General features: G+C 38.9%; 1 protein-coding gene across 1 annotated transcript in view; it reads right to left on the bottom strand.

Annotated features, from left to right (window-relative positions):
- Positions 1–22790, bottom strand: part of cntnap5a (contactin associated protein family member 5a) — a 246642-nt gene that overhangs the window by 120023 nt on the left and 103829 nt on the right. Inside the window, exons 4-6 of the mRNA XM_022679490.2 lie at positions 18285–18432; positions 2010–2213; positions 350–534 (exon numbers count right to left, since the gene is read on the bottom strand). Coding sequence (XP_022535211.2) covers positions 350–534; positions 2010–2213; positions 18285–18432 — 537 coding nt within the window. The remainder of the gene's footprint in view (positions 1–349; positions 535–2009; positions 2214–18284; positions 18433–22790) is intronic.

Here is a 22790-nt window from a genome sequence, read left to right as displayed (position 1 = left end):
TTCAAACTCTCTACTTTCTACTTTACGCTTTCCAAAGAGAAAATAAAATCTACGCTTCATTGTACAGTTCCAGCAGCACGTTACGCTCTGATCTCTGTTTAATATGAAAAAGATTAAAAGCTTCTGTTTGTTTAGTAAATCCCACCACATGGATGCTCAGCCCATTTCAGCATCTTTTTTCCTTCCTTAGATAATTAGACCTTTTTCTGGATGTTGTTCACTTATGTTCTGAGTCTACAAGCAACAAAACATCCACAGAAGTTCCTCAGAGTTTCTCTTGTTATTATTAATAACAGTTATATTTATTTTCTAGTAGAATAGAGGACACGAGGAAGGGTGAAGAAGCTACCTCATAATCCACCTCCAAAGAATCTCCGTCCCCCTTGGCCCTGAAGTGCTGCGTGTGTCTGTCCAAGGTGAAGTTGACCTGCTTGTTAAAGCGCTCAATGAGCACCGAATGCCAGTGCTGGTCATCCAGGAGGCTGCCCAGTGTGACCACCATACGCCCGCTGCTGGACCTGACCCTGGTGTCATCTGACAGAGGCAGAGAGGCTATTGTTAGACGAGTGTTTTTTAGAACATATTCTTTTTGCTGATTATCACAAAGGAAGCATTAAAGTGCATCAGATCCATTGCATTCTAGTTGCAACACAAATCTATTTGCTATGTACTTTTTGGGTAATGGATTAACTATTAAAAGTGCATCAAAAATCATTGAAAAGTTACTTTATTTCAGTAATTCTAACATCTATTTTAAGTGTTTTTTTTTCTTTTATTGTTGAGGATTATGGCTTACAGCCAATGAAATTCCAAAAATCAGTGTTTTAAAAAGTTAGAATATATATAGTTTTTGCCAGTTCTTGGCAGTGTACCAAGTCCTTTTATCTCCATAAAAGTTGTCAACAGAAGGAAACATGAAGTGCTTTAAGATTTTGTGGGAAAACAAAACTGCACTGAGTTTAGACTTGATAATAAAACACTGTGGATCAACACCAGCAGATGACATGTCTCTCCAAACCATCACTGATCTCTCGCTCTTGATCTTTAGTCTTTCGCTCACTTGTGCTGTCTCCCTCTCTTTCTCTAGCACTCTACCCTGAGATATATAATACAGTAAGTCAAACAGAGGTAAACCTCTAATTATAATTACATTTTCAATGACTGACAACACTAAAATAAATATAATTTAATGTAATGCTCATATTTATAAAAAACATATTATTATTAGTTATTTTATGCATCCAGTAATTTGCTTACAAAAAAAAGATTTAAAGTTTAAGTAGTTAAAGTAATGCTGTTGTTTTTGTTCTTAATCAAGCGCCAAAAACATGCTCGTTATTTTCATTCAAACAAGATCCAGAAAGATTGTAGCCTCTCATGGTGACTGTATGAGAATAAGATTACTCATGTAGGCTGATAAATACAGTAAATACAGTGTGTGAGATTAATTATTTATTTTTGTATATTTTGGTTACAATCTAGAAAAAGGTATAAAAAACAGTATTGTTTGTGTATTGGTACCAAATTCAAAGTATCGTATTGGTATCGAAACTTTTAAAACTACACCCAGCCCTAGTCTTGACCTTGATTGTTTCTTAATACAGTTCCATATTTGAAAGCATACATGTGTCCAAATAATACATATAATAATACATTTTATTTATTCAGTACTTTTGAATATCCCTTTATTCTTTATCTTTTACTGTTCTCATTAAATCATGGTGGATTGGAAGAGCTTAAATTATCTGTCTGTGTTAATCCAATACAGCTCCCACAAAACAATGCACATTTAATTACTTATAACTTATACTTTCTGGATGGCATGCACACTTGTGAAATGATCATATTTACTCAAATAATGTGAAAAAACATGGTAGTATAACAAAAGTTCTGATTCCAAATTCTGATTCATTTTTATTATGACCGAAATGAACTATGAACCAACTATTCTGAGAAAGACAGTCCGATTAAAATAAGGCTGACTAGGGAAAAACTAAAGCAAAACTCACCGAGGTTGAGGTGCAGAGCTAGTCGTCCGCGGTGAAGCTCCAGAGTTATGTAATCTCCTCGCTGACCCTCTCCATGTAGCAGTACACCCTCTGCCTGCCGACTCTTAAAGCGCAGAGATATCACGTCCTTCACTGTGCTCATCGACTTCTGATTGAACCGGTAAAGCAGAGAGCTTCGGCCGTCGAAGTCCGCCACGTACGATTCTACAGAAAACAAGACAACATCAAGGTCTCTGGCTGAAGATGTTACGTTACTCTGTCTAACAGTACATCAGTTTTACTAAGGATGTTTTCACACCAGCACTATTTGGTCCGGACTCTGGTTCATTTGTACCCTTAATACAGTCTGATTGAACAGGTGTAAAAACAATAATCGCACTCTAGACCTGCTAGAAGGTTTAAATAATTATTGCACACTTTCTGTAAATCATATAAACTTTATTTCACTTCTTAAATATCACTGTGTTCGTCTGCTATATGATATATTTAACTGAAATTGCTGATCTGAACAACCAATTATTAATAAAGGAAAATCATGAAAATTGTCAGGGGTGCCCAAACCTTTTCATACCGCTGTATATTAAGCTGTGTTTAGACTGGTTGCCCATTCAGCTAAAAATTTTTGGATGTTAAAATGAAACGTTTAATCTATCAATTTTCTGGATGTTCTTAAAGCACTTTTATTTTATCTTTTAAAACATTCTAAATAACATTGGTGCAACAACACTTCTATGTGCCAATATTTTGGGGATGTTACTTTTGGCGTATCCATAATGTTAGTATTCATAGTATTCATCTAGCAAGGAAAATCAGGTGACAAACATTCTAATAATGTTGTGATGCAAAGCAATATTTTACGTTACACAGTTTCAGAACATTCCTAAAGCATGATTTCTGCAATGTTACAGGCTAACCTTCCTGGAACCTTTTAAAAACATTGCTAAATGTTTCTTATAATGTTCTCTGTTATGTGGGATCCAGAAAGGAATCACCAATCATCTTCTGAACAAATCCTGATCCTGGAGGAAAACATGGAGACACATTCCTTATTCTTACTACAAAATATCATAAGCTAAAGATGGTTTCTATTTTAGCAGATACTTAATTTGGATTTTCCGTTACACCTCTAATGCCATGCGCCTTTAATGATAGCTGAATGTAACACATGCACCTTTTAAGGTGAAAGTGAAAATGTCCTAATGAAGCAGCTGAATAATGAGCCGGTTTTAGCCTGTGAGAGGTCCTACTGTCTATGACTAGAAGATCATCTAAATATAGAAAAAAAAAAAAAAGAAAAAAACGGTAATGGTGCCATTTTATGGTATCTAATGTTCACTTAGTTTTACCATATTTCTTCCATTCTTCTTCTTGTTTGTGAGAAATCAACACAGCTTCATGATTTATCTATAGGAATGAGCAAGGTGCAAAAGTTGTAGTGCCATTCAAATGTAAGAATAAAGCACAAAAAAAATCATCTGAAACACCAAAGCCACTACCTGGAATACCACAGCACCATAGCAACCAGCTAGCATCTACTTAACAACATCATAGCAAGCACCTTAGATACCAAAGCAACAACTCTAGAACTCCACAGCATACCATACTGTAGCAACCACTTAGCATCACCATAACAACCACTTCACATCAGAGCAACTACCTGGGATGCAATAGCTGCCACCAAGAAACACCATAGCAACCAACAACCAGCAAGCAACCACATACCAGTATTACAGCAAATACCTTTAAAAAAAAACAAAAAAACTTTGGAACACAATAGCAACTACCTGGGTAATTAAACATTACCACAGCAACAACCTGGGGTACCATAGCAACTACTTAGCAATAGCATAGGAACCACTAAGCAACAACAACCGAGTTAAAATGCATAGCACCCACTAAGCTCCCATTTAGTCCACTTATAGCAACCACCTTTATTAACTAATTAGCAACACCATATCATCCACCTGGGATACAACAACATACACTCAGCAAAACCACAACATCCAGCCAGAGACATAGAAAAACACACCTCAATTACCATAGCAATTATGCAGCAATATCCTAGCAACTGCCTGGAATCCATTCCACTCCAGATGCACATCAGTTTAGCCTTTTCCTGGAAAAGAAATGTTTCTAGACATTTTCAAGTTAGTTTCTCTTATTATGCACTCATTACCTGTGTTAACTGCACCTGTTTGAACTTGTTATTTGTATAAAAAAAAGCCTGTCCACACACTCAACCATTTATATTCCAACTTCTGCACCACAGCCATGACCAAAGGATGCTCTGGGGCTCCATGCAAGATCTCATGTGGTCAGATAAGACCAAAATAGAGGGTTTTTGATATCATCTCATACTTTGGGGGTGCTTCTCAACAAAAGGGACAGGATGATTGCACCATCTTAAAGTAAGGATGGATGGCATCATGTATTGCAAGATTTTGGCCCACAATCTCACAAGAGCATTGAAGATGGGTCGTGGCTGGGTCCTCCAGCATGACAATGACCTGAACCACACAGCCAGGTCAGCTAAGTAGTGACTAAATAAGAAGCATTTTAAGGTCCTGGAGTGGGCTAGCCCATTTTCAGACCTGAACCTAATGCAAAATTTTTGGAGGGAGCTGAAAGTAGAGTCAGTAGAGTCAGCCCTGCAACCTGAAAGATATGTATTGAGAGATGGGACCAAATCCTTGCTGTAGTGTGTGCAAACTTGGCTAAGAACTAAGGTTTCTGTTTTAATTTCATGCAATAAAATATTATTTAATTATTTAAATTAAATTATTTATTTGTATTTTTTTTTTATTTTGTCTCTCACGGTTTAAGTTTATCTATAATAATAATAATTAGAGACCACTCCATTCTTTGTGGGTGGAAAAACCTGTAAAAAAATACTTATTTTCCTTACTGTATATACCCTATTTTCTGACAGATTTAGAATTCATTGGGTTTTCTTGGTTACAAACTGCAGTTTACTACAATCACAGTATGATAGGTTTTCACCGCTCTCTCCTGAGTCTGGATTTTGGGAGAATGTATAAAGATGAGCATATACTGATCATCACACATTGTGTTGGAATCCAAGTCTTCGCCTGTGTCGGCGCTGTGTATGCCCTCAATATGAACCGCTCCTTAAGCCGCAACGCGCATTTTTCCCCCCAAGTTTGCATCTTTGTGAGCAAGGTAAGGCTGTCGGCATACATAATGCAATCTCCAACATGCACCTGCCTTCAGAAAAAAAAAAAGAGAGCGTGAGATTTCGTGAGAAAAGAAGCGCGAGAGTCGAGTTTTGAGCCGTGAAAAAACTGACATGTTCGGGGGGAAAGTTGTTCAAACTCTGCTTACATTACGGCCTATCAAAGGCGTGAGTGTGCAAGCGTAAGGAGCTTTTGAAGACTTTTGGCAGTGCACTGCCGCAGAATGTCATCTATAATCCACACATGCATTCCTAAGAAAGAGAAAATACCCAGAAATAGAAAGAAAACACACGCGAGAGCGGAGGAACGGGGGGAAGGGCGGGGTGGGTGGTCATTATTTTTCAGACTTGTTTACACTGTTATTTTGCGGAATTCTCTTGATCTAGGAGATTTTTCAGCTCATTACTGTGTAATGTTTCTCATTAGAGGGACAGCAAAAAGGAGACGCAGCGCTGAGGAAAGCGAGAGGAAGTGGGAAGGGGGAAGTGTGATTTCTGTGTGTTCCGGGTATTTATGGAAGCAGCGCAGAGAAAACATTACAGGTACACGGCGCCGGGGAGGGAGTGCGGTCTATTTTAGCTAACGAGAGACTGTCTCGTTTAGGCCAAATGCGGACGCCACCGGCCGAGGCCTGGAACGGACGAGGCGTCAAGGACCCTGACATCCTTTCAGAGCAGAGTGCTGCCTGAGGGGAAGCCGAGGTCGCACCAGTCAGGCTGATTTGCTGATCCTTGAAATGCATTTTCTTACCGTTAACAGGAGAGAATTTATTCACTAATTCTAAGATGACCCACAGCAGGTCTACACATGACTTCTACTTCCACCAAACGCTATAGAGGCTCTGCCCTTATCTGATAGCACAGGACTGAAGGGGAGTTAGTTTCATGTTTGCTGTAATGAGATTTAGAATTTCACTCTTTCTTGCCATTTATTAGTTTTGCTATCAAATGATGTACATTTTTAAACTTAACCCTCAATTCTCTCAATCTATAAAACTTACTGAAAACTAAAACAGCCAGTCACAATTAGGGTTGCAGCGGTAACCGGTTTCACGGTATACCGTGGTATTAAAATGCACGGTTATCATACCGTGTGTGTTTGCTTATTACCGGTAAAACGCAAGCCAGCGGAGAAAGTCACCCGCGCATGCGCAACTCTGCTCCGCTTCAGCTACTCAGCACACAGCGGTGAGAACGGCAGAAAGTGCATCAGACTAGAGCTTAGATTCTCTGCCCGAACCAGACCTGACGCGAGGCCCGACCCGAGATCGGGTCCGTTCGGGCCGAGATTTCCCACCACATTCCTCGGGCCGGGTCGGGTTGGGCTCTAGAAAATAGTCTGAGATGTAGGCATCTGTTTTTTAATTATATATTTTATTTTTAAATAAAGCTCTGGTGTGATAATCACTATGTTAATGCTAAGTAACCAATTATTATTGTTAATGAAAACGAACCAAATAACGAAAACTGAAACTTAACTAACTTAATTATAAGCGCTGTTTTCACTCCCGCAGTTCTACAGCGGGGGGGGGTGTTGTGCCGATTCTGTCCGCGAAGCGGGAGTCGGATTGAGCAGGGAGTCGGATTCGGCATAACAGCGGCAGCACGGCTGCACCTCGCGGTCCGCGGTGTTAGTTGTAAGCGCTCGCGATACGAAAGAATACGACAGAAAACACTGAGAAACTGCAGAATTATGAATTGGACTAAAATGAGCACAAGGAGATAAAAGAGAACCTTTACCTGTAAGTAGCTCACATCAGAACACGCAAATCTCTCTCTCTCTCTCTCTCTCTCGCACGTGAACTTCTCCGCACTGTGTTTAGCTGTTCTTAAAAATAATTTTAATTAAATAATAGTTCTATGCTTCTATGTTAGTGTTAATTTACATCATTCTGATCATATTTCGCTCATTCAAACAGCCTGAAAACAGACTTGTAATCTTGTAATCAACAAGCTTGTAATCAATGTGGCCGTAGTCACAGCTAAAGGAGGAAATACATCAAACCTGTTCTCCCATCTCCGAGAACACCACCCCGCTGTGCAGCGCAAAGTATGTGTTCAGTTTATAATTTTAATCTGAACCTAAATAAAACCTCTTTGTAGTCGAGCACAACCCATGCGGTAAGCGTTATCCGAAATTTGGGCACGCAGGTACAGGAGTGAAGTGCGTGCTACGATGGATTCACGTGTCCGTGTAAAGGTCCTGGCCGGACTGGACGTGAAAGACGCCATTCATTTACATGCGTTAATTTTCAAATTCTGACGTGCCTGTTTTTCATATGTTGAAGGTTTTAAGGTGTGAAAGCCTTAAAATAGAAATCTCTATTGTGAGGATCATGTCAGAAATAAATCCCCTCTTTCTGCAGTATCTGGTTATATACCAACTTTTTTTTATATATACACTCTTAATGCCCTTAAGAGTAGTGGAAAAACATGGTTTCCTTCACCTGATGGTGTAGTTTCTACAATAAATAGTTTATTGAACAAAAAAATAATAATATATGTAACAAACTGTGATACCGTGATAACCGTGATACCGCGGTATTTTCCGAGACGGTTATCATACCGTGAAAATCTCATACCGTTGCAACCCTAGTCACAATACACCGACATAAATTACTCTCAACTTATAGCCGACTCAAAATTCTGGGAACTAATGTGAAAATGCCCTGTGATTGGCTGGGCAGATCCATTCTGGGAATTGTAGTAGGGAGGCAAAGTTACCCCATTCACTGTAAGAGTAAAGAGTCGGTTTTGGACTACAGAATCAGTGGCAGGTATGAAAATGGTCTGTGAGTGACTAAGTCAAGACATGTGGCGGTGCATTCTGGGAACTGTAGTGCTAGAGCGAAGTTTGTCCATTCACTGTAAGTGTAAAAGATGTTTATTGCACTACAAAGTCTGTATCAGGCAAGACAGCTGCAGGAAAAAAATACCAGACAAAATCAGTAATGAATAAATCTATGTAACCATTTCAAAGTATGACCTTGTTATGTAAAAAAGTAAAATAGAAAATATATACATTTGTATTTTACTGATAGTTTTTAATCAAAGTTTAGCAAACAAAGTGATTATAGTTTACTTCCCATGGTTTGAAATATATAACATAGCAAACAGTTGGGAAACCAACGCAGCCATTTAGCAACACCACTGCAACCACTGTCTATCACCCATCTTGCTACTACCTGGCATACCACAGCAACCATCTAGAGGCCACATTACTAACACTACAGCAGGCACCATTTAGTAGGTCTAGGTAAATTACCTGCCTACCATAGCAGCAACATGAGATGCCATAGCAACCATTTGGCAACACCATAGCAACCACCTGGAACAGAGACACCATTTCTACCCTGCTGACCACATCAACTGCTTGGAACTAGGAACTGCTTAGGCTGCTCAGCCACTCTGCATTTTCTTCAGGATATGCTGTTTTCTACTTGCTGTTGTTATTCTTTAAACATGCTGTTATTTATTCATTTGTCTTTTTGTTTGTTTTTTGTTTACGACTAAGATTCGCTATCTTTTAATTCTCTATTGTTCTCCTAATACGGTAATTTAGAGAGAAGTCATTTGACTGGAACAGATGAATAGTGAAGTGAAAGATTAGGTGCATCTCATTATACATGCAGAACAAAATATAATTACTAACCTACACAGAATATTAAAGGCTAAGACTCTGTAGAGAAGTGAATACATTGATATAAGGGTTAGCGATAGGCTTTCTTTAGATTACCTATATATTGTAATATATATATCAGTTTCTTTATTAAGGAGAAACTGAGATGATAAAATCCTGACTGCCCCTGTTGGATTGAGAATAGTCCCCCAACAATCTCCTGTGGGCAGTGTAACTGTGCAGCAACGGATTCAGAGCTTCTGTCTCTGAACATGCTTCCCAACTAACAATTTTTGGTTGCTAGGATGTCAGGACAGGATTTTCTTAGATGTGCTTAGAAATGTTCTGGTAACATCACTGCAATGTCAATTGTATCAGTGTTTTTATGTTTAGTTTTGGGACCATTACGTTTAACGTTTCCATAATGTTATTATTTGTCTAGCTGGAATATTCAAAAAATTTTGTGATGCTAACCGTTATTATGTCACCCGTTTTAAGAACATTCATGGAACATTATTTTTGTAATGTTACACGCCAACCTTACTGAAACCTTTTCATAATGTTGCTAAATGTTCTTTTAGACTTTCTTTGTCATTTTTTTCTATTTTCTCCCCAATTTACACAGCCAATTACCCAACCACCTCAATAGGACTCCCCTTATGACTAATGATGCCCCAACACCAGAAGGGTGAAGACTAGCACGTGCCTCCTCCGATGCATGCTAAGTCAGCCACCACTTTTCAAACTTTTCAAACGGTGTCTGATGCAACATTGCTGAGTAATCAGCGCGCTCAGAGGAAAGTGCAGTGACACTGTTTCTATACATCAGCTCACAGATGCTTGTGGTGCGGACATCACCCTTTGGAATTATGTAGGGAGAGAGAGCGCCATCTACCCACCCAGAGAAAGCAAGGCCAATTGTGCTCTCTCAGGGCTCCGGTAGCCGATGGCAAGCTGCATGCAGTAACATCACTGCAATGTCAATTGTATCAGTGTTTTTATGTTTAGTTTTGGGACCATTACGTTTAACGTTTCCATAATGTTATTATTTGTCTAGCTGGAATATTCAAAAAATTTTGTGATGCTAACCGTTATTATGTCACCCGTTTTAAGAACATTCATGGAACATTATTTTTGTAATGTTACACGCCAACCTTACTGAAACCTTTTCATAATGTTGCTAAATGTTCTTTTAGACTTTTTTTGTCATTTTTTTCTATTTTCTCCCCAATTTACACAGCCAATTACCCAACCACCTCAATAGGACTCCCCTTATGACTAATGATGCCCCAACACCAGAAGGGTGAAGACTAGCACGTGCCTCCTCCGATGCATGCTAAGTCAGCCACCACTTTTCAAACTTTTCAAACGGTGTCTGATGCAACATTGCTGAGTAATCAGCGCGCTCAGAGGAAAGTGCAGTGACACTGTTTCTATACATCAGCTCACAGATGCTTGTGGTGCGGACATCACCCTTTGGAATTATGTAGGGAGAGAGAGCGCCATCTACCCACCCAGAGAAAGCAAGGCCAATTGTGCTCTCTCAGGGCTCCGGTAGCCGATGGCAAGCTGCATGAACGGGATTCGAACCAACAATCTCCTGATCATAGTGGCAGTGCTTAGCCTGCTGGACCACTCGGAACCCTGCTAAATGTTCTTATAACGTTTTACAAGCACTGACAGAGCAAAATGAGCCTTCTAGAGTTCACAAACTGGCATAGATTCTAAAGGTTAATTTCCTGCTACCTACAAGCAGTGTCGTGAAGATGCCCATGCACAACGTCTGCAACTAATTACTGCACATTGTTCTTTGAGGCCAAGTGAATGTCATCTCTGCAAGAAGTATACTAAAGCTATTATAGAGTGAACAGTGTTTAAAAACTCCAGCAGCACTGCTGCATCTGATACACTTACCAAACGTACCAAAACAACAACTAACACCACCACAGTGCTGAAGCTGAGAATAATGGGGTTCTGACCATTGAAGAACAGGGTGAATAATAAAGTAAGCAGAGAACCAGATACAGGACTACAGACTGTAATTATACAATAGAACTAAAAATTGTCCTACTGTATATGATCAGTGGAGCTGAAAAAATGTGCCACAGGTGGTCATAATGTTATGTATGATTAGTGTGCATGCGGAACTGATTAGTCAAACCAAACCTAAGACTCCTAAGACTGTAGTTAAACAAATATAACCCTTGATATAAGGGTTAGCTATAGACATTCTTCAGGTGACCCATATATGGTGATATATCAGCTTCTTTATTAAGGAGAAACTGTGAGGGAACTGTCCTCATGCAGCATTTATCAGCAAAGCACACATCCATCCAAGTTTAATAGGGGGATCATGGCATTGAGCCATGCGGAATAATGGAAACGCTCGCTGAAGGATAATTATAAATGTCTTTTACAGTGCAGCAATTCACCAACTGATCCATTTAGTGCTGCTTGGCTATGCATGCAATGGCATCATTAGAGACACCTCTTTATTTATTTAGCGTCAGACTGACAGGGGCGCACCACGGAACCTCCGGACGCATCCGAGTCCCCCGTCAGCCGCCGGAGCAGCGCTGGGTCAGCACAACTCAGCCATCTTCAGTGATTAAAAGGAGAATTTGCATAATACTGTGTGAGTATTTAATGTCACTGGGCACCTGCTTCACTCGGTGGGCCTATGATCTGCGTGATTATATAGCGGAATATTCACTGCTGGTCCAGTTTGTTTTTCTTTTTGCTTGGTTTGAGCAGGAAGAGCACTGCATTATACTGTACTGTAGTCCTCCTAGTCTAGACAGGTAGTGACCCTATTTTACAGTAGAGAGGTCCACCTACTCATCCACCTTATTCTACATGACGACAAGTAGGTGGGCCAAGTCTGTCTATAGAGTACACCAACAGTGATATAATAAACATACAGAATGAGTAATATAAATTTACTCCATTAGATGCAGGACATCACAGTAATTGAAAGAAGAGATGTTTCTTTGAACATCAGAGTTTAAACACAACAACCAACGCCCGCGAGAACTGCAACCTGCTTTCCAACCTTTAGTTCTAACAGTTCTACAAGGACTACTGGTTCATTCTTTACAAACTAACATACAGACACTCTGGCAGAAGCTGGAAAGTGACCGAATATATCTGTGAAAGCCAGAAAACGAGAAAGAGAAACTAATCCGCCTGAAACATTTATTACACTGTACAACTGTAGGGGGAGCCCACGAGCACAAAATCTCAATCCTACCTAGTGGCGCTTTAAAGATACACAGCTGTTTAGTCCCATTTCCTATAGTTTCCTTTGCATTGTGCATGTGGAAATGCTCTTACTTTCACTATTAAACATTTCCCTGAGTTCTATTGAGTTCCAGAGGCTTACATTAGCTCGCATCACCTAGGTTTCCCAAACATTCACACAAAGCAATACAGACTGTTCTCATACATCATTTCCCAATGGTGGAACAAACTACCTTCCACTACCAGATCAGGAGAATCTCTCACTATCTTTAAGAAACTCCTGAAGACAGAGCTCTTCAAAGAGCACTTACTCTCCTAACACCTCTAACTAACTAACTACTTCTAACCTCATTTCCTTCTTGCCCTCCTTTCCTCCTCTATCCCACTATTTCACTTTGGCCTCCCTTAGGTCCAGTGTAAAATGTTTATTTATTTATTTATTTATTTTCATTATTTTAAGTCACTTTGGAAAAAAAATGTCTGCCAAATGTCATGTAATGTTCTGTAATATAGTGGTGACTACCATTTGATTTCACCAAAAGTATTAGGTCCTAGATGGTGAAGTAACATATTTAAGCAACAGATGTTGCTATTCTGGATAAGTGGAATCTTGCTGTCAAGATTCATATAACTGTGAAGTGCTGAGATAAACCCTGAAATGGTTTATGGTCATATTGTATTTAAAGTGAATGCTGTCTGAAGTAGTTTCAGTGAGCGCTGATCAACTTCATTAATGTTTTCTTACCACATTCCTTCCTCAAAGATGGTGTTTCCCCAGTGTTCTTTCACTTTTTAACAATGCATTGGACAGTTCTTAACCTGATTTGTGTAGTTTCAACATTCTCCTTTTTAATGTGCAATGTACAATGTGTTTTCTCTACTTAATGCATGCCAGTTATTTGACTCTTGTAAAACTGATTATCATCTCTTCCAAGACCACAGCATGCATCTTTCTTTCTACATGGTTGTTTAACAAATGAGAAGCTGCTTACTGCCTCAGTTAGGGTTAAACAACTTGTTGCCATCTAAAACAAAATCAACCATGCAGTAATTATCCAATGGAAGGCTCTTATCTATTTGCTAAGTTAAATCCAGTTGTTGACCTTTATTTGGCCAGGCACTGCATATTAGCTATTAAGCTAGTGTCTTCTCCAACCGCCTCACAGCACCTGATATATCTGTTTTACTAGAGCCTTGTAAACAAGTTTCTCATCCACAGAATGTGAAGTGCTGTTGTATGACCATTTGGGTTAATGTGTTTAATGTAGCACCTTTCAATTACAGACACAGCTCGTCTTCTGTGGAAGGTGGTGGATATGCTCAGAATAACTGTAAACAATGTTAATTATGCTGTTAGGAATGCTGGGTTAGAATATCTAGGTACTTTATAATCAGTGTCCCCAAGAGTAGCTACTTCGGACAGCTTTAACTTTAAATATGGTACGACAATTAATCATTTCAGGGTTTCCCTCAGCGCTTTATAGTTAGGGCTGGCACCTTGACAAAAATGACAATATGTTGGAAAAGCAAATCTGTTGCTTTAATATTTTACTCCCTCACCCCTATCAACAAACAAGAAATGGTGAATCACCAGCACCACCAAAGCTATGCTCAGCTAACCCATACGGATGGTGGACAGTGTGGAATCACGGTTATTAAAAATGGTCAGGAAGGGGTGGTGACGCAGTTAATATGAGTGGAACATTGCTGTTGGTGACGTATCGAGGAGCTTTGGAGTTTACACTCCAATAATAATCTGATCGGTTTGAGCAATCGAGTTTTGATGTTCCATGAGACACAACATTTCCTGTTTACACATGTACTTTGTGCTGATCACTTATGAGTGTCTCGCTTTATCAGGGACTATCGCCCCCTTCAGGGCTAGCAGCTCAAGCAAGCGTTTTCCTCTCTGTGTGAAATGAAATCTTTTTAACAACATAAGGAAAGAAGGAGAGAAATGTATTTTATTTATATATCCAGGTACATGTGGATAAATCCCTTTGTTCCGATCCTAATTGGCTCTCTGATGTTTTGCCTCAGGTCCTGCCAGTGCACGCTGATGACCACCTGCAGCAGCCTCATTTTAGACTCATTAGAACTTCTGTATATGTTCTCTGTTTGTGACTGGATAAATAACTCCACTATAGAAAAATCAGACAATTTCCTGTTTCTGCATTTCGACAGGGCTCCATATTACGCAGAGGAGCACCCAGCAATTACCCTGCTACGACCTTTCTGCCCGCATTGATGATGATTCCCTCAAAAGCCTTCATAAACAGAATGTAGACGTGCGTCCTGCTACCTATGCTTGTTGCTCGTTGCATTAAAAATGCATGTATTAGAAATACCAATTTTTGCAGATGGAGATGTCTCGTTTCTTTCAGATCTACAATGAGACATCACCACGCTTTGATTTGTAAACAGAGCCAGAGCCCTGAACTAATGGTGCATTTCTCTTTGACAGCGAATGGACAACGGCAAACAAGATATTCTGCAGTGAACTGCAGCAGTAGAATTAACTGGATAATGATATTTCTGGACATTATATGGGTCTGCATGGGCATGAAAGTGAAGCCCAAACTAGAACTGCAGGATAATAGAAAACAACTGACATTACAACATATTTCTTCTGCAATGTGAACATTGCAACATTAAAAAATATTGAGATGTTTTACCAGATTTCACCAGTGTTTCACAAGATGTAATTTTAACTCATGGAAAATGAGAACAATGGGAATTTTCTTTTTTTATTTTGTGCAGTATTTGATTGCAAAATGGAGATATACAGATTATTAAATTAGGTTAATATCAAATAAACATAAATATTGTATTTTATGCACTATAAGGAGCACTTAAAATCCTTTAATTGACCCAAAAATCGTCAGTGTTATACAAGATAAACACTGACTACTTTACATTGTATCAAACTGTCATTTCTTCAGTGTTGTCCCATGAATAGGTATAATAAAATGTTTACAAAAAATTTAAATATTGTCTGTTGTTTTCTGCAATAAGTATATTGCATCATATAAAATATAGTAATTTATCAAATTACTTTTTTGACCATATAATTGAAAAATAGAAAAGTGTTTTTTATGTATCAAGCCCCCCCAATTTTTTTTTATTTAATTTGCATTATATTCTATTGCACGTGTGCACACAGCCATAACAATGCTAAATTGATGAATGTTGCAGCAATAGCCCAAACCCAATCTGTACCTGAGAGATTTGACTCAAACAGGAATAGTGGTACAGTGGTACTGTTCAATTTGAAATGTGACCCCAACCTGAACTTGAGAAACCCTCTTGAGAACAAAACTGAGCCAAATCTGAGCCCAGTGCTGGGCATGAAAAATGAGCCTGAGCCCAACCCGAAACTGCTCTAATAGCCAATATTTTGATGGGGTCTATCAGGATCAGATCTGGTTGCAGACTTCTAGGCAACACAGACTTTCATTCTAGGCAAAATTGTGCTTAGAACTGAAGTAACTCTTAAATAATAAGTCTAAGAGAAGCCTAGAGAACAAAGAACACTACATGCCAAATACCAACTGTGAAGCATGGTGGCAGGAGTATCAGAGTTTGGGCTGCTTTGCTGCCTCAGGCCCTGAATGCACTGCAATTATTAACTATCTACGAAGAGAGATTATATACAGTAAAAAGTTTAGACACACCCTAATTCAGTATTTTTTTCATTATTTTAAATTAATCTGCATCGTAGATTAATGCTACCATCATTCAAACTATGAAGAAACATGTATGGAATTATTTATTAAACCAATAAGTGTTAAACCAGAATATGTTTTATATTTCAGATTGCACCTCTTGAATTACTTGAAATTCTTGGCCATCTTAATGTGTTTGAGAGCATCACCTGTAAAGTTTTGAAGAGGTTGAGTTGGTATACAGTGAATAGCTTTATTTGAGTAATGTTCTAATACATATTATGTCAAGAACTACTCAACTAAATTAAGCGAAAATGTACTTTAGAAATACTCTTCAGTCAATCTGAAAACCAACAATGTTTCAAAAGAACTTTTGAAAGTATCTTTAAGTGCAGTTGTAAAGACCATCAAACATTATGATGAAACTGGCTCTCATCAGGATCGCATCAGGAAAGGGAGCCCAAGATGAGGTACCAGCCTAAGAAACAGTATGTTAATACCGCCCCAAGGCTTGCAAGGAAAAAGAAAAAGCTCTCCAAAAGAGATCATTGCTAAAGCTCACACGATCAAGCCAGGACTACTGGAACAATGTTTTGTGGATAGATAAGACTAAAAATAGATCTTTTTGGTTTAAAAGAGAAACAATAGGTTTGGAGAAAGGAAAACTCCATTCCATACGCATCCCAGCCATCTGTGAAACATGGTGGTGGTAGTATCACGGGCAAGTAAATGACCAAGTCTAACATTGTTGTTTCATTTGCTTGATTTGTTTCTTCGTATCTACTTTTAGCATTTGTGTTAAAATCTGATGAGGATTTAGGTCAAATGTATGCAGAACTATAGAAACAGCTAGGGAATTAACAAACTTTCAAGCTTTATTTATCTAGAATTTATTTAAATAAATTCAAATAATAATCAGAAAACATGTATTACTAAATAATGCAGAAATCCAGGTTTTTGTTTCCAAAGAATTTGCTTGATTTCTTGCACCTGTACCTTTTCTTCTCCATGTGGTTCTGCTGTGTGCTCAGTTTTGCATTAAGATTTCACAACTCAGAACATCAAAGTGATACAGGTGATGCAAGAGATGCTGGACATCTTGAGTTGGGAATTTTGAAATACGTGAGGGACACTAACCCAACCTGTATATTGATATCTCACTCTACTCCAGTTGCCTCACAATAATCCTTCTAGGAGACTGAAAGATGGAGTACACCGTGAATTTTTGATGAAATGTAGGAACACACAGACCAAGGTGTGTGAGGTGTGTGTGTGTGTGTGTGTGTGAGGTGTCTACAGTAGGTATTATTTTTCAGATTTTCCAAAAGAAATAGAAAAAGATCAAGTGAGCTTGTGAAACATACAGATATATCAGTTTAGAGCATGTGATGTGATTCTTCATGTTAGGGCTGCAACAACTGTCAATATATTCAGTGTTTTAATATTTACAGCATGTTGCACCGCTATCAACGGCTGCTGTCAATAGTCCTCTTGCGACATAAAAAGGGGCAAAATCAAGAGATTTCTATTATACATAATAAAATCTGAAAACAAATTATAATTTATGATTAAAATAGCACTACTGAGGAACATGTATGACTGGAATAGCACTGTTCAAGTAAATTCATGATTAAAGTAAAATAATATGAATAGGAATGAGTGATATGGGCCTTAAACATAAACAATTCAATTCAATTCAATTTTATTTATATAGCACTTTCTACAACTAACATTGTCACAAAGCAGCTTTACAGAGGAAAAACAGGTCTACGCCTCTTGTGAGCGAGCACCACAGAGATGCCAATTATTGTGGTGACAACAGTGGCAAGGATAATCACCATATTTCAGAGATTTTTTAAGATAATATTTTTGGTGATAAGACAAAACACTGCGTTTTTTTTTTTTTTTAAGAATTGTACTTAGTATAAATGTACAAGTTTCATAAATTCAGTAGATACAAAAAAAAACAGTTGTCTGTTCAAATAAACAGTATCTTATCATGAGTAACAAAAAATAAAAATAAAACAAAAATAAATTACTACAAGAGAAACTACAGAAAACTACAATGCTGCATGTTTAGTACATGTACAGTTGAAAAACTTTAGGCATCCCTGAAAATGTACATGATTTTCTTTCATAAATTATTGGTTGTTCAGATAATTACAGTACATAACACAACTAATTCATAACAGACTGCTTTTAAGAACATTGTAATATCGCAATATGGAGTGTTTTTTATCGTGTCAGAATTTTTGCAAATATTATTGCGTAAGATATGACATGGGACACCCCTACTACTACTTAAGAAAATGTATTTAGTTATTTGGTTTCTCGGCTTGGATATAAAAAGTGTACGTGTTAAATACATTTTTAAAGACAAAAAACAAAAGTGGTGAAAAAATGTGGCAAAGTAAATGAAAACCTACAAAAATAGTTGTGTTCAATATTCAGAATCCAAAAACGCTTGTTTAATTTTGTTTGGTTTCAGTTTTGGCCAAAGCTGTTAATCTTAGTGCATTCTTAGAAGCATAAAATACATTATTAGATTTAATACTCACTGTATACACAGCCATAGGCCTCGATCCTCATGCCCACCCTGCCGCTGGGATTCCACTCGAGCGGAACGAAGCGCAGGAAGCGGGTCCTGATGGACTGGCTGAGTTTTTGATGGACCACTGAATCTGGATTCAAATTCCCCACCAACTTCTGCAAATACAGGAAGAAAGGAAGAGAAATGTTCAGAATATTAATAGACATATTTTATACAGGTAAGACATGGTCGTTGCCACCATTAAATCTTAAGTGGGCATGTTCCATTTACATCATATGATTATTTATTTGAACCTCCCACATTTAACATAAAATATTAGTTCACCCAGCACTGTTTCTATTATTTCGTGAAAAGGTCCATTCCACTTGATGGATAGGAGCATAAAAATACCACTAAAAATCCACTTCAGGTTTTCTGGGTTGAAACTGGAAGAGATAACGCCCAGCTTTTGCTAAAATCTTATTCCTCTGTTATATGCCCTCTAAATGAACCCTAGGCCACGTTAAACAGTGAAATATTAGGAGTAAGATGCTATTACTTAAAGTAACAGTAGGGTAATCTAGAAATAATAGGATATTCACTAAATAAAAAGCAATAATAAATAAAATGCATCCAATAAAGTCATTGTTGTAATAAATTGTGTCAGATAAATTTGTATTTCAGACAAAGCAGTGGATTAAAAAAAATGGGCTGATGAATTGTTGAATCTGTTTCTCAAACGGTCATTAAATTAAGTCACTTTTTAAAATTAAAATTAGTTAAAAATACACCACAATGCAGGAAATGACAACTACTTCATTAAAAACCACCCAGACCACTGGAAACACTTGAGAAACTAAAGCCCACATGTACCATTTACACGTCACATGTAGGATCAAGACTAATATATCAGGTGGGTCCTATCCTCCTCTGGTCAGAGAACATATAAATAAATGTCAAAAAGTCATTATAGGGGCGCCGAGTGGTCTAGCGGTCTAAAGTGCTGCCACTATGAGCGGGAGGTTGCAAGTTCGAACCCCCGCTCATGCAGCTTTGCCATCAAGCTGCCGGCGCTCAGAGGGAGCACAATTGGCCCTGCTCCCTCCAGGTGGGTAGATGGCGCTCTCTCCCCACATCTCTCCTTGGGTGATGTCTGCAGCACAGGGCATCTGTGAGCTGATGTACTGTAACCGAGCCGCTGCGCTTTCCTCTGAGCACGCTGGCTGCTCTGCAATGCTGCATCAGCAGCAGCTCGAAAAGAAGCAGTGGCTGACTTCACATGTATCGGAGGAAGCATGTGTTAGTCTTCACCTTTCTGGTGTGTTGGGGCATTACTAGTGATGGGGGAGTCCTAATGAGTGGGTTGGGTAATTGGCCATGTAAATTGGGGAGAAAATTTGAAAAATTTGAAATAAAATTATAAAAAAAAAAAGTCATTTTACATCCACATATTTCTAACACATACATAAAAAAGCCATAATTGCAAAGAAAACAGGAAAACATCTTAGTTAGAGTTTATATAATCTTGGATGTAATCTTTAGTGGAGAGTGAGCAGCCAGTCTGAGGCAGGTGACAAAAACTGGACGGTGCGCAGCTGATCTGTAGTGGGTGACATTGAATCCTAGCATCCAGAAACTTCCATCATTCTGTCCGGACAGGTGACAGGAGAACCTGAAGGATATGTGTTTGGGCTTTCTTGCACTAAATGTCCTGAATGCTGTCTGTTCACATAGACAATTGCTTCAGGGATCCAGCCATTTAAATAAATAACACCACACAGGAGAGATGTGATAAAACACAATGGACCTTTGGAGGCCTGTTCTGAGTGGAACCCATCCTGAAAACCTCCTGTATGATTTTGACCATTGTGCTATGTCAGTTTTAGGGTGTTGGCAATCTTCTTATAGCGTAGGCCATCTTCATGGAGAGCAACATTTCTGTTTCTTACATCCTCAGAGAGTTCTTTGCAATGAGGTGCCATGTTAAACATTCAGTGGCCAGTCTAAGTCAGTCTAAATTTAACAGCCCTGCTCCACATTCATGCCTGAAACCTTGTAACTCTAATAAATCAGATGACACCAGGCAGTGACAACGACAAGGTTGGGCACGACTGAGAGTTGTGTTGCCAGTTATTTAGCCATTAATGGCTGTGTGTTGAGGTATTTTCAGAGGACAGTAAATATATACTGCTAAACAACTTGTACACTGACAATGACTACAAGTTTCATTACAAGTTTCTGTTATCAGATTAAAAGATTTATTAAAATATTTGCAGTAATGTGAGATGTACTCACTTTTATTAGATACTGTAGATTAATAAGATAAATACTTTGTAAAAGCATGTCTAAACACATTGTATTTCTGCACAGAAAGGAAAATACTTAACACCCAAACATCACTAATACAGCAAAATTCCAATTACAGTTTGCTTATATTTAATTAATACAGGTTATTTTAAACAACCTGTGTCTGACCATGTTCATCTTAAATGTCCCTTTTAAGCAGCGACTGGTCCAGCATTCTAAAGCACTATCACTATTATTGGGAGATCGCTGGTTTGAATCCTGGTCATGCAGTTTGCCATCAGCTACTGGAGCCTTGAGAGAGCACAGTTGGCCTTGCTCTCTCTGGGTGGGTTGATGGCACTCTTTCATATCATCACTTCTAGAGTGATGTCGATCAGCACAAGGCGTCTGTGAGCTGATGTATTGGAGTCACTGCGCTTTCCTCCGAGTGCGCTGTGATGCTACTCAGCAATGCTGCTTCAGCAGAAGTTTGAAAACAGGTGTTGGCTGGCTTCACCTGTATCAGAGGAGGCATGTGCTAGTCTTCACCCTTCTCGTGTTGTGGCATTACTTGTTATAGGGGGATATACAACTGAATAGCAGGTGAATGGGAAAAAATAAGGGAAAATTACAAATATAAAAATAAATTAGAAATGTCCCTTTTATAATTTTATTTAAAATTTTACCCATTTTCTCCCCAATTTACACAGCCAATTACCCATCCACTCGTTAGGACTCCCCCTATCACTGGTAATGCCCCAACACACCAGGAGGGTGAAGACAAACACATGCTTCCTCCGATACATGTGAAGTCAGCCACCGCTTCTTTTCGAGCTGCTGCTGATGCAGCATTGCCGAGCAGCCAGCGCGCTCAGAGGAAAGAGCAGCGACTCGGTTCCAATGCATCAGCTCACAGATGCCCTGTGCTGCGGACATCACCCTAGGACTGATGTGGGGAGAGAGCGCCATGTACTCTACCCACCCAGAGAGAGCAGGGCCAATTCTGCTCCCTCTGAGCGCCGGCAGCTTAATAGCAAAGCTGCATGAACGGGGTTTCGAACCTGCGACCTCCCGCTCATAGTGGCAGCGCTTTAGACCACTGGACCACTCGGAGCAACAAAATGTCCCTTTTAAACATAAAAATGTCCGTACTTAGATACAGTGGCAGATAGTAGCTCTGTAACAGTTTGTAAATACATCTATTTCACCTCGTTCCAAGCTAATGCAGACTGAAGCCCAGTATTAGTTATTTTTAATGGATGCCTTAACAGTTTATATAAATGTCACCTTTTCATCTGTTAAATCCCACTAACGTCGGGCAATTAGGGATTGACTCACCCAACAGTTAAGCAAAGTGTGGAATACGAGAACAGATTAACACAGGCCCACATGGACCGCAGTGAATCACGGTATACTGGGGACCTGTGGGAAAATGTGTTCTCCGAACATACTGCAGTGCACCCTCTGAGAAAGCGTGATAAATAACTTGTGCGCAATCACGCCGGAGAACAATATCATGCAACACCCTCCTTCAGAAATCTGTTCAGCCTCTAACTGTGCCCAGACATTGTTTTTCTGCCAGCCCGGCTCTTCGTCTGAGTGTGAAGACCGCGTGGTGCTGCGTTTTTAATAGCACAGATATAAAACTTCAGCACTGCTCATCATTATTGAGTATATCGACATACAGTGATCAGCCATGACATTAATACCACCTCCTTGTGTCTATACTCCTTATTCATTTTATCAGCTGGTTTCGTTTTTTTTTTTCTCAAAATTCACATAGTACATAGCAACAAACTGGGTAAAGCTTTAAAATACATTTCATAAAATACCATGTGATCTGTGTGGAGTTTAAATGCTTTGAGGAACTTGAGGAACGAAGGGTTAAGTGCACCCAAGTCGACCCACTGAGTGAATCAGTTCAGAACTCAGGAGTGTACATTTAAATCAATGTATCAAACCATTGGTTAAAAGTGCATGCATTGATATTAGGCTCTGAGCTTGTGTTTACACAGCAGCAGTGAAACTCAGAGAGACACAGAGGTTTAAGCTGATGTTTTGAGGCATTTCTAAGTTATTAAGTCAAGAATGGTGCAGTTTGTGCGTCAAATGCTTTGCCTTCATAAGCATGTTGTGCCACATTAAAGTAGTCCATGTGAAATACCATGCTTTGAGCTTCACGTAATGTTTTTAATGTTTTAAATTTTAAAAACAGCCTAGTTACTTCTATTTTATTTCAGCTTGTTTT

The sequence above is a fragment of the Astyanax mexicanus genome, chromosome 11 (genome assembly GCF_023375975.1).
Source record: "Astyanax mexicanus isolate ESR-SI-001 chromosome 11, AstMex3_surface, whole genome shotgun sequence".
NCBI lineage: Eukaryota > Metazoa > Chordata > Actinopteri > Characiformes > Acestrorhamphidae > Astyanax > Astyanax mexicanus.
Note: the sequence above shows the minus strand (reverse complement) of the source record. Positions and strands in the feature narration are given on the sequence as shown.